The sequence below is a fragment of the Pecten maximus genome, chromosome 1 (genome assembly GCF_902652985.1).
Source record: "Pecten maximus chromosome 1, xPecMax1.1, whole genome shotgun sequence".
Taxonomy (NCBI): domain Eukaryota; kingdom Metazoa; phylum Mollusca; class Bivalvia; order Pectinida; family Pectinidae; genus Pecten; species Pecten maximus.
In genome coordinates, this window is record NC_047015.1 from 7334168 (window position 1) to 7346826 (window position 12659).

The 12659-nt window shown below is 38.2% G+C and overlaps 1 protein-coding gene across 1 annotated transcript in view; it reads left to right on the top strand.

Moving 5' to 3' along the window:
• LOC117323684 overlaps positions 1–12659 on the top strand; it is a 35516-nt gene that overhangs the window by 18784 nt on the left and 4073 nt on the right. The window contains 13 exon segments of the mRNA XM_033879061.1: positions 700–1313; positions 1862–2012; positions 4993–5241; positions 5243–5344; positions 5582–5700; positions 7578–7808; positions 8055–8225; positions 8355–8515; positions 9461–9791; positions 10044–10431; positions 10828–10967; positions 11238–11376; positions 12198–12436. Coding sequence (XP_033734952.1) covers positions 700–1313; positions 1862–2012; positions 4993–5241; positions 5243–5344; positions 5582–5700; positions 7578–7808; positions 8055–8225; positions 8355–8515; positions 9461–9791; positions 10044–10431; positions 10828–10967; positions 11238–11376; positions 12198–12436 — 3035 coding nt within the window.

The following is a 12659-nucleotide window of genomic DNA, read 5'->3' on the forward strand; positions in this document are numbered from 1 at the left end:
CAAAAAACCACACCACATATCACACACCATCACCACAAACCACCACACATCACACACCATCACCACAAACCACCACACATACACACATCACACACATCACACACACCACAACACACACCACACACCATCACCACAAACCACCACAAACCACCACACATCACAACAAACCACCACACATCACACACCATCACCACAAACCACCACAAACCACCACGATCTCTCGCCGTCACTACCACCACCATGATCACCGCAACATTCCAACTATTACGACATGTCACCACCACTATTACAACATGCCATCGTCATTTCTGCGGTCATTTCAAACTCGATCGCCACACCTCTCCAACCAACAGTGTAACATCCGCTAACACCATATGTCACCAACGTCAATTGATGGGTGCAATATCAGAACTTGAATTAAATCGATACATAACTTAATTACTCATGCTAAGCGAATGATTACTAGAAAATAGTCACTACCTAGATAAAGATTTAAATCTATGAACTATATATAGCTTTTACTGCAGATATGATGGCGGCGACCCATGCCCCCTTTTATTAAAACCAACATTGTGAACTTTTATGACAAAGCATTAATCACAATTTGATGTAAACGTGGATATGACCTGTACGGTTTTGTGACTACCCTGTTTGCAAAGTCTTGGCAATTCTTTAAGAACATTCTTTTTCTTTTGTCAGAAAATCCAAACGGGTTGACAAGTAAGGTGGCAAAACAGAAAAGGAAGAAAATGCCTGTAGATCCTTGTAGCGTACATGATGCAGAATATGATGCTGAACTTGCCGCGACATCTACCGGAAGTCCAGTGGGTGTGGTAACGCCGGTCAACATTGGGACCAGTCCCGGAGCAACAACATCTCCAGCCACAGCAAGGGTTACTGGAGGTTATGTCAGTACCGGAGGCCCGGCCGATGATCATGATGACGTTACTGATGAAGACAAGACAGGGAAGTTGAAATATACCACCCAAATGTCTGTTGACAGTGGTGGAGACTCTGTTACTGGTGGCTCGGACGAACATACATCATCTACTCAGTCGACTAGAGCATCTAATACTGTTTCCAGTGAAGGAAAGGGAACAGACAGCGGAACAGATTCAGGCGGAACTGACGGACAGACCGATACTGGGTCGAGTGGAGAAACGAATGGAGGAACGGGAGGAACGAATGGAGGAACGGATGGAGGAACGGGGGGAGGAACGGATGGAGGAACGGATGGAGGAACGGACGGCGGTACGGACGGCGGTACGGACGAAGAACAAGACTTCACAGATGAAGCCGGAACTGGAGTAGTGGTAAGTACATTGTATGTGTTAATTAAGGCAACCATCGCAAATGTGTATGACCTTATGTAAGGAGATGTAGTTGTTAAAACTGGTTGTAACAATTGAATATTCCTTAATTTGTCGATAATATGAACATTCGATGTCAATTTTTGAATTAAACAAAACATTCAGTGAGATTGTGATATGCCATGTAAGTCGGTACATGTATATAAATTAATGGAAATATTTCCCGAGTAGCTGGAGTGGCTCTTCCTTCATGCTTATACAAGACAAAGTATTACCGCAATGTCTCTAGGGTAGTTAACACACGTACAGATAAATACTTTCTATGCATCTAATTAGAAATCAGCTCGTTAAAAATGTGCATTATCGTAATGCAGCAATAAAAAACTTTGATCAGATCAAATCGGTTTGTAGCAACGGAGATCAATTGTAAACAAATGATTGCCAGACTGAGGTATTTTGAGTCATCTGGTTTAAATGTATATTATACTGTTCGTACCTTCTAGCGTTTACAGAATGATATCTCAGGGAATTGTATACTTTGGTGTTTATAGAATGCTGTGAACAAAAACAACCCTTACACGTACGGTTCGAACTCGGGTCGAGTGACGTCAGAAGTGTCCTCCCTTAACCTTGTGGACCCAGCACAAGGGGAGCCGATCAAGGTGGAGGAATCGGAAGAAGAAATGCCTATTTTGATTAATTGTAAGTAAAACAAGGGCAATATTGGTATACGGATATGACGTTGATATAACCCGGAACTGATAACAACATTGGTATACGGATATGACGTTGATATAACCCGGAACTGATAACAACATTGGTATACGGATATGACGTTGATATAACCCGGAACTGATAACAACATTGGTATACGGATATGACGTTGATATAACCCGGAACTTATAACAACATTGGTATACGGATATGACGTTGATATAAACCGGAACTGATAACAACATTGGTATACGGATATGACGTTGATATAACCCGGAACTGATAACAACATTGGTATACGGGTATGACGTTGATATAACCCGGAACCGATAACAACATTGGTATACGGGTATGACGTTGATATAACCCGGAACTGATAACAACATTGGTATACGGGTATGACGTTGATATAACCCGGAACTGATAACAACATTGGTATACGGATATGACGTTGATATAACCCGGAACTGATAACAACATTGGTATACGGGTATGACGTTGATATAACCCGGAACTGATAACAGCATTGGTATACTGATAGCATGTTTCTATAACCCGGAACTGATAACAACATTGGTATACGGATATGATGTTTCTATAACCCGGAACTGATAACAACATTGGTATACGGATATGATGTTTCAATAACCCGGAACTGATAACAACATTGGTATACGGATATGATGTTTCTATAACCCGGAACTGATAACAACATTGGTATACGGATATGATGTTTCTATAGTTCCGAATAACAATTTTGGTATACGGATATGACGTTGATATAACCCGGAACTGATAACAACATTGGTATACGGATATGACGTTGATATAACCCGGAACTGATAACAACATTGGTATACGGGTATGACGTTGATATAACCCGGAACTGATAACAATATTGGTATACGGATATGACGTTGATATAACCCGGAACTGATAACAACATTGGTATACGGATATGACGTTGATATAACCCGGAACTGATAACAACATTGGTATACGGATATGATGTTTCTATAACCCGGAACTGATAACAACATTGGTATACGGATATGACGTTGATATAACCCGGAACTGATAACAGCATTGGTATACGGATATGACGTTGATATAACCCGGAACTGATAACAGCATTGGTATACGGATATGACGTTGAAATAACCCGGAACTGATACCAACATTGGTATACGGATATGACGTTGATATAACCCGGAACTGATAACAACATTGGTATACGGATGTGATGTTTCTATAACCCGGAACTGATAACACCATTGGTATACGGGTATGATGTTTCTATAACCCGGAACTGATAACAACATTGGTATACGGGTATGACGTTGATATAACCCGGAACTGATAACAACATTGGTATACGGATATGATGTTGCTACAACCCGGAACTGATAACAACATTGGTATACGGATATGACGTTGATATAACCCGGAACTGATAACAACATTGGTATACGGATATGACGTTGATATAACCCGGAACTGATAACAACATTGGTATACGGATATGACGTTGATATAACCCGGAACTGATAACAACATTGGTATACGGGTATGATGTTTCTATAACCCGGAACTGATAACAACATTGGTATACGGATATGATATTGATATAACCCGGAACTGATAACAACATTGGTATACGGATATGACGTTGATATAACCCGGAACTGATAACAACATTGGTATACGGATATGACGTTGATATAACCCGGAACTGATAACAACATTGATATACGGATATAACGTTGTTATCACCCGGAACTGATAACAATATTGGTATACGGGTATGATGTTTCTATAACCCGGAACTGATAACAACATTGGTATACGGATATGACGTTGATATAAACCGGAACTGATAACAACATTGGTATACGGATATGACGTAGATATAACCCGGAACTGATAACAACATTGGTATACGGATATGACGTTGATATAACCCGGAACTGATAACAACATTGGTATACGGATATGACGTTGATATAACCCGGAACTGATAACAACATTGGTATACGGGTATGACGTTGATATAACCCGGAACTGATAACAACATTGGTATACGGATATGACGTTGATATAACCCGGAACTGATAACAACATTGGTATACGGGTATGACGTTGATATAACCCGGAACTGATAACAACATTGGTATACGGATATGACGTTGTTATCACCCGGAACTGATAACAACATTGGTATACGGATATGACGTTGATATAACCCGGAACCACAAGTTCGCAATCGTGTTAGTGTCCATAACGGAAGCCCAAATTATTTATAGAACGTAAATTCATGTAGAAAGTCAACTAAAGCGCGCATACATTGTATGTTACACCTAATCACTTGACTTAGTACATCATTTAAATAAACTAGCGGTAATTATATTCCCTGAATACAGGCTGAAACAAACTGCAGACCAACGAGATAAACAAGATGAATATGTATATGGTCATCAATTTTGATCTAACTCGGATAAAGCTTTCTTCGCACATAGAACGGGAAAATATTACTATATAACACTGTGGAGATGCTGTTGGTAGTTTACATTTAAAGATAAATTGATAAAACTTTTGAAACTATTTAACAGGTACAATTGGAAGGGAGATAAGAGGCTTTTTTTAGCTAATGAGTTTGGCGCTGTGTTAGAGTTCATATCGTTTCGAGAGGGTTCATAATCAGGCTTAAAATATAAATTCGCAAAGAAAAGTTGTTACTTATAAAGAATAGTTACAGAAGTGACTTACGGGAATGGCTCTAAGTTAGCCAGTAGTGAGACGGTTACAGAGAATAGGACAAAACTGGAGTTATATGTGAGTTTACTAGGTTATGTTTTAGTAAGAGTGGATGAATATACTATGCAATAGTCTGTTGCTTCACAAAGAACAATCTTACTAGAAAGTCTTCAGTGGCGAATAGGTAACACTTGTATTTCATTTTATTTTCCAGCTAAATGCCCGGTACCAATATATAACGCTACCATCAGACAGGAACGAGGTACAGACCGGGTTAGTCTCTACCATTCCATAACCATGGCTAACAATGGTTCCTCACTCCATTTCCGGATATCAGCGCGTGAGAACTGGGAAATGACTAAATTCCGGATTTGCCTTGTGTATAACGCCTCGACCGTTGACCCTCCGTGTATCCACGAAGCAATTATGCCCCTTGGAGACGATGTATTCCCAGAAATACGAGAGAAAAATTATACAGAATGGATTGATCTTCGGAATACATACTTTCCCTCCTCAAAACTACACACCGACGAATGGCGATTTTACCGTGGCTGTCAGTCTTGAAAGCAAGTATTACACTCTCACCTACCATTACAATCATTATATCTAAACAGATAACGAATTGGTGGTTATTACATGGTGTACGTTCTGAAAATTAAGTTATACTTTCAGGTATGAATCAATTGACTATTATAAGGACCTCATTTAATCATATCAAATAGGAATTAGCTAATGAAAGATATGTACTCCTTTTTATGACAATTCATTTCACTCTCGATTAAAACATTGCCCTTTATCTACAGAGGGACACGTGGACTTCAGGGAGACCGTCACGGAAGTTGTGTACGATTATCAACTGTGGACATCCGGCTGTCTGTTCTGGGACGAAACAACGGAATCCTTCATCGGCAACGGCACAAGGGTGAGTAGCATGACAACACATTTTAGAAAATAAAATAACATGATACACATATTTGTACTAAAGGAAGTAACAATGTAACTGGTACAGAAGAAATAGGAGTCATAACAATAGTAATGAAGGACAGTCCCAACATCACACGACAAGACAGAAGGAACTAACACGGTAACATATAGGCATCAGGTAAGGGGAAGGAGACACATAGTAACACAACGTAGAAAATCTGAACTCTTGTAAACTGTACCTACATGTAGATAGCGAGGAACACGTGGTTACATGATGGAACTGGACATTCCCGATATCATACATGGATAAGGCGAAGAAGTCATTCGCTAATGATGCTTACTCACGTGGAACTATAAAAAGGTATGATCTGAAGGTATAACGCGAAACCACACGGTATCAATAGTTAAAATTAACAAGGTTACTATATTGATGGGAGAGGCAGGGGCCATTTTAACCAAGGTACCGCAAGTGATACGAAACCCCTCGCAATAAACAAAACATGTATACTTGTTTGAAGCAAAAAGGCAACTAGAAAAAGAAATAAATGAACCCTTTTATATATATATTCTGTTGAGAAATGAACTTGTGCGAACGCTGACGAAGTAAAATTTGAGTGTAAGAGACTAAGGGCAATAACTCTGAAATTAAGGGAGAGCAGAATATCGTATTCATACGAGATACTGCCATAATAAAATCATAAACCAAGATTCATGAGATAAATCTTAAGTTTTAACAAGTTTAAGTACAGACATTAACTACTCTTCCAGATCCATCTGGAAATATTAATTCGACCTTCATTGATTTTATATTGAAAGGAAATTGATAAAGTTAAAAGAAATGTTATGTATCAAGATTACAATGAAGGTGGTGTCCATCATATTATATCCTTAAGTCATGCCTTGAAAATCTCACGAATTAACAAAGTTTAAATTTCATTCATTTTTAGCACATTTGTTGAAAACAGGTATTCTATCCATTTTAATAGAATCATTATACCAAATCGATCGGGAAACGATTACTTGTGGGTGGTTTATCTTCTACAGTCAATAAACATACACCTATTATTTAACGTTTCCATCCGGGCCATCAAGCATAATTAATATTAATTGATATAACTTATTTCGCTATTGTTGTAAAATAAATAAAGTTTACTTTTTATTTTATTTATTAATACATGGTATGAACTAACATTTCATTCTTAAACATTATTTTTCGCGGTAAGTGATGTAAGATTAGAATACGAAGTAAAAATTGTATTGCTTCTCTTAAGGATTTTTATTTAATATTACAAACAAAGGGAGACTATTTCATCGATTTCCACGGGCAAATTTTATTCATTATTTTATTGAAAAATAACGGAGTGAAATAATCTTAACTAAATGCAATGACTTTGTAAATAAGTGAGCGCCGGATCTGAAACTCGAACTCACTTGTGATATTGCCATAGAAAACTTCAGAAAATTCTGTTCTGTTGAGAAATGAACTCGTTAGAGCTCTGACAAAGAGTAACCTACTACATACTGTACGTACTTACGGGCCGAATCCTATATCCGAAATCCGATTGCGAGGGGATAATAAGAGAAATTTACAGGGTAACTTAAAATGTCAGTTGACGGTAATTCACATCGTTGCATTGTTTAACAAGACGTGATCCACTCTTACAACATTTTAATAAGAGAGAATCGTACAGTGTCAGTATGTGGATAAATACATTAAAGATAGCATCACGGAGTCAAATGTATGTCATATTGAAGGGCTACAACAGGAAGAAGCGACTTCATTGAAACGACAAACGCAAAAAATACATGAAAGACAACAAAATTTTACACATACCAGTAAGGACAATCGTATTACTATTAATCTGCTGTCAACAGGTGAGTAACCTGACCACTCCGGAAGTGACCGTTTGCATGACCAATCATCTGACGTCCTTTGGAGGTGACTTTGCTGTTCCGCCAAACACCATCGACTTTACTAATGTCTGGGCCAAGTTCAAGAACCTGAACGAGAACGCGGCTGTATTTTCCACCGTCATCTCTTTGATCGGTCTATACATCATCATTCTAATCTGGGCCAGGTATATGGACAAGAAAGATGTACAGAAGGTAGGACATGGTCGTGACATAAACACATCAGTGGCCAGTAATTTACCGTGCTATTCATACTTTTCACACTAATAGCCAACGTAAACATTCATATTGAGTAATATCTCATACACGTTTGATTTAACAATATGAAATAATATCAGTATGGTGCGATTGTAAGAAGCTCGGTAAAAATAATTCGGCGTGTTATAAAGAGTTAGCAGTGTCTACAAGCCATCTGTTAACGCAGTTGACATCTGATTTCAGTGGGGAGCCTCTCCGTTGGACGACAACCTGCCCACTGATAACTACCATTACCAGGTTACGGTACAGACAGGGGTACGTAAACTTGCATCCACTAAGTCAGGAGTCAGCTTTATTTTATCTGGTGAGGAGTGTGACACTGGCGTCAGGCGTTTGTACGACGGCCATCGAAAGGTAGGTCAACGTCTTACACTGAATTCCTCAATATAACAACCCATTTTTAAAGATTTTACTTGAATTTTTATCCCGCCTCCTCTCATGCATAGTTAGAAGTTTTACCTATATCTTTGTTCTTGAATGCAGGTATTCGAGCGTGGTAGCATAATGAACTACATCCTGAGTGTTGAATCCTGCCTTGGATCTCTGAACTTCATGAGAATATGGCATGACAACACTGGGAAAGGGAAGATGAGGTCCTGGTATCTGGACCAAGTGCAGATTACTGACCTCCAGACCGGGGACAGGTGAGTTTTAAAAACAGACTGACAAAGGTTCGCTCTGTCCTAATGGTCCTACAACAAGGAGGGTAATTGGTATAGACCATAAAGCGCTATAAAGCGTAGATGAAATAGTATCACTGTATTGTTCGGATGACGAAAACATCGGAGCATTTGGAATTTGTTAGTTACCGATAACATTAACTGTAAAGACCTCATTGAAACTGATATGGCCAATGGAAACATAGCTTCTTTACCGATCAAGTAAAATCCTACGTGGATTTATAGTAACTGGATGAATGGTCGGGGACATACCTTCCCTTCTGGAAATGGGACTCGATGAAATGCATTATGATATACGTGTTATTGACGAGAAAATAGGAAGACGCGTTATATCATCACTGGTGTAACTGTTGAAATAGATTCCTTAACAGTGTGTACCTGCTATTGTTTATTTGTTTGGAATTTTATGTCTTTCTTAGATCGCCTGATACTGAAATAGGAAATAGGGCGGGAAAACGACTTCAGAAACTAACAAGAATGGCAGGGGTGTTAATTAAAACATTAACACGTATTAATGGAAGTTCACTTCTTGATTATATCTCTTGCTCTCTCGTCGCGTAAAATATTGGAATAAAGAGAACTTCGCAGTAGATTTAGATGTACACAAACAGATAAATCACATACAATAAATCTCATGGTGTTTGTGATTAAAACCAATCTCAATAACTTGATATTTCAGCGTTCTATCGACAGTATTCAATTATTTCAGATATCTTTAAAGGATTCTGTTAAAACCTTTTACCAATCTGTTGATATGACAGGTTATTCTTAAGTTACTCATATTATTCTTCATATAGAAACTGCACATACATGTATATACAGCCTAACGTGTAGTGGTGTAAGTTGATAAGAATTATCCTTGAAAAAGGTTGTACATTTTGTATATCAAACATGTGTTTCCATTGTTAGGTACTTTTTCCTATGTGATCGCTGGCTAGCTGTGGAAGAAGACGATGGAATGGTTGACAGGATTCTGCCTGTAGCCGGCCTAGATGACCTTGCAGCATTCAAACAACTCTTTTCGTCATCAGTGAAGAAGAAGCTGACTAATGATCATATATGGTTTTCTGTATTCTCCCGTCCGACTCGAAGTAACTTCACACGCGTACAGCGAATCTCGTGCTGTGTTTCTCTTCTCTTCATGACTATGATAACAAACGCAATGTGGTTCAAGTCAGAGGATAAGAACGCGAACACATCCGCAATGAAAATAGGACCAGTTTCCTTCACACTTCAACAGGTAATTCACTGTGGTTAGTTTGCTATTCTATGTATCAATAGCATAAGTAAAACGCAGTTGTTCCCGGGAAACATTTTACAAACTGAATAAAAATATACATGTAGAACAAACATAGTCATACATAGTATAGTCACTGTGTTCCTCCTCCAATATGTCTTACACGACATATGGTCATATTTTCACATTCATACATATTATAGTCACTGGTTCCTCCTCCAATATCTCTTACACGACATATGATCATATTTTCAGGTCTTCGTTAGTTTTGCTAGCACCTTGATCGTGTTCCCTGTGAATTTCATTCTGATGACGTTTTTCCGGAAATGCAGACCGAGGAAAAACGGCGTAATGCATAAAAACCAGCAGGTTCCAAAACGAGGCAAATGGAAGAGTGTATCCGGTTCACAATCGCAGACATGGAACAGTGTCCCTATGAAAAGCAGATGGCAAAGATTCAAAGAATCGATCGCAAACTTCATCAACTTCCAACGTCATAAATCTAAGTATCAATCTGAACCCGATCCTGATGAATGTGTCCGAGAAATGAAAATTGCCGGAATACCTGATTCAGGTCAAAAAAAGAAGAGGAAGAAGAAGCCCGGCACTTTACCCCATTGGTGCATATACATCGCATGGGTTTGTACGTAATCGCTCACAATTATAATCTTTATAACTTAATACATCAGTTTTAAACTAACCATACATACTTATATGAAATTTTCGATATATATAGATGTATATATATATATATATAAAGCCAAACACAGATCTGCCGTCTCCCTAGTACTAGTTATAATCCCCTGAAGAGCGGCAGAATGTAGCCGCGAAAGTACTAGGGAGACAGCAGATCTGTGTTTGGCTTTTTAATTTATTATTATTTACCGTCACATGGACATTTCAACTTTATTCTATATATATATATATATTTTAGTTCGAAAAAAAGTACCTCTGATGTTTCGCGTTGCTTCTACAGAGACAGATTGAGAAAACATTGAAATGTGATTGATTACAGCATATCATTTGTTTCTATTTGCAGTGTGTTTCTTTAGCATCACGTCATCCGGCTTCTTCACGATTCTGTATAGTATGGAATGGGGACCAGAGAAGGCTAACGAATGGCTGACAACCTTCCTCATGTCTTTCTTCCAATCTGTTATAGTCGTACAGCCCATCAAGGTGAGAACTACTGTCTACAAATCACAAATTATTTCATGATATCAGTGCGCTAGTGACCGTTGGCCATCATGGTAAGGACTTGTTGAAGTCTTGTTAGATGTATATATTAGCATGATGGAGTCTTGTTTATTGTCCATTCTAACTGTATCTGGTTAATGGGTATGTATTGAATAGGTAAGGATGGCAGCTTCGATATTCCTCTTGTTCTATTTGGACAGGGGAATGAATCATCTAGACCCTGCTTTACCTGTGCCGCCTTTTTATTTGTAGGTGTTCTGCCTGGTCACCTTCATTGCCTGTATCATCAAGAAACCTGATCTTTCTGACGAGGATCCTGGCGAGGACCTTAACAATGTCATAGCTGCTCATGACGAGGAGTTTATGGCAAAGAGTAACACCGCTATTGATGGTAAGTACGTCTGATGTTGACAAAGACTATACAATATATAATGTTTGTAAACTATTTCGAATTCCGTTAAGGTTAAACATTAGCCATCGATATCGGCTCTTTATTGTTTTATTTTTTTCACTTGTCTTTGTATTTATACTGCGGTCAAACGTCCCATTACAGTTCATTTATCCATTATAGGAGGATATATATCGTTCATCGTGAAAACAAATTCTTGTGATATTTTCATGTAGGCCTAGAAGTCAGCATGACTGTCATTGGCAGTGTTGACATCTGAGTGACTTAAACGATTGAAAGGGTAGTACAAAATTCCGAAACGTAACAGGTGTTCAATAGTTCGCTCGTGACCAAATTCTAAAGCGTCACAGGTGTTCAATAGTTCGCACGTGACCGTGCAATAGTCATTTAGCCGTGCAATAGTTCAAAATATAGCTTGTTAATAGTTAAAAAAAATCAAACGCATTATGTAATAAATAAAAAATAAAGATAGCGTTCTTACATCTTTTGAACTCTTCTAATGCATTGCCCTAATAGCTTTGAAAACAAAGCCCTCGGATATTTTTCTTAAATCTGTTTCCTCCATAATGATATATCTGCAACAAGCAAAACCCCTTTTCTTAACCGTTTTAAAACGTCTGTATTTTGCATGATTATCGGGAACATTTTTGGTTGCCAGCATTTTATATTGTGAATCTAGCCGACGTAATCTTATAAATGAAGAAATATCGGTAACCAATGACAAGTGTACTAAGAACACTGTTAGGAATGAAAATGCTCATTTAATTATTACTTTTCACAGCCTATTTGTTGTATTTTAACAGAAATTGCACAGAGGAGAAAGATTCAAAACAGTGAATTCAAACCGCCGGATATGAAAACTCTAGAGGAACAAAGACAGCTTCGAATGATGGAACTTAAAATGGAAGAAGTTATCAGGGAGATCGGCATATATGCCCTTTTTGTGCTGATTCTTTTCTTCCTGTCATACCAGACGCGAGATTCTGATTCCTTCCTGTTGGCTGAAAACCTCAAAACTACTCTTGGTAGTGGATTCGAGAAGGTATATAATATAGCTTGATGTGACCTGGTTATGTAAATGTACTTATGACTATAACAAAACCACAATAGCAGGAGTGACATTTATTAGTCTCATAAACCTGGAGGATACATGATATGAAGAGGAGAGTGATTTCCGGTTAACACTTGATAGTACTGATCCTGAAAGCGCTTGATAATTATCGTGATTTGCAAGAACGTACATGCGGTAGCTTATGTTGGCATAA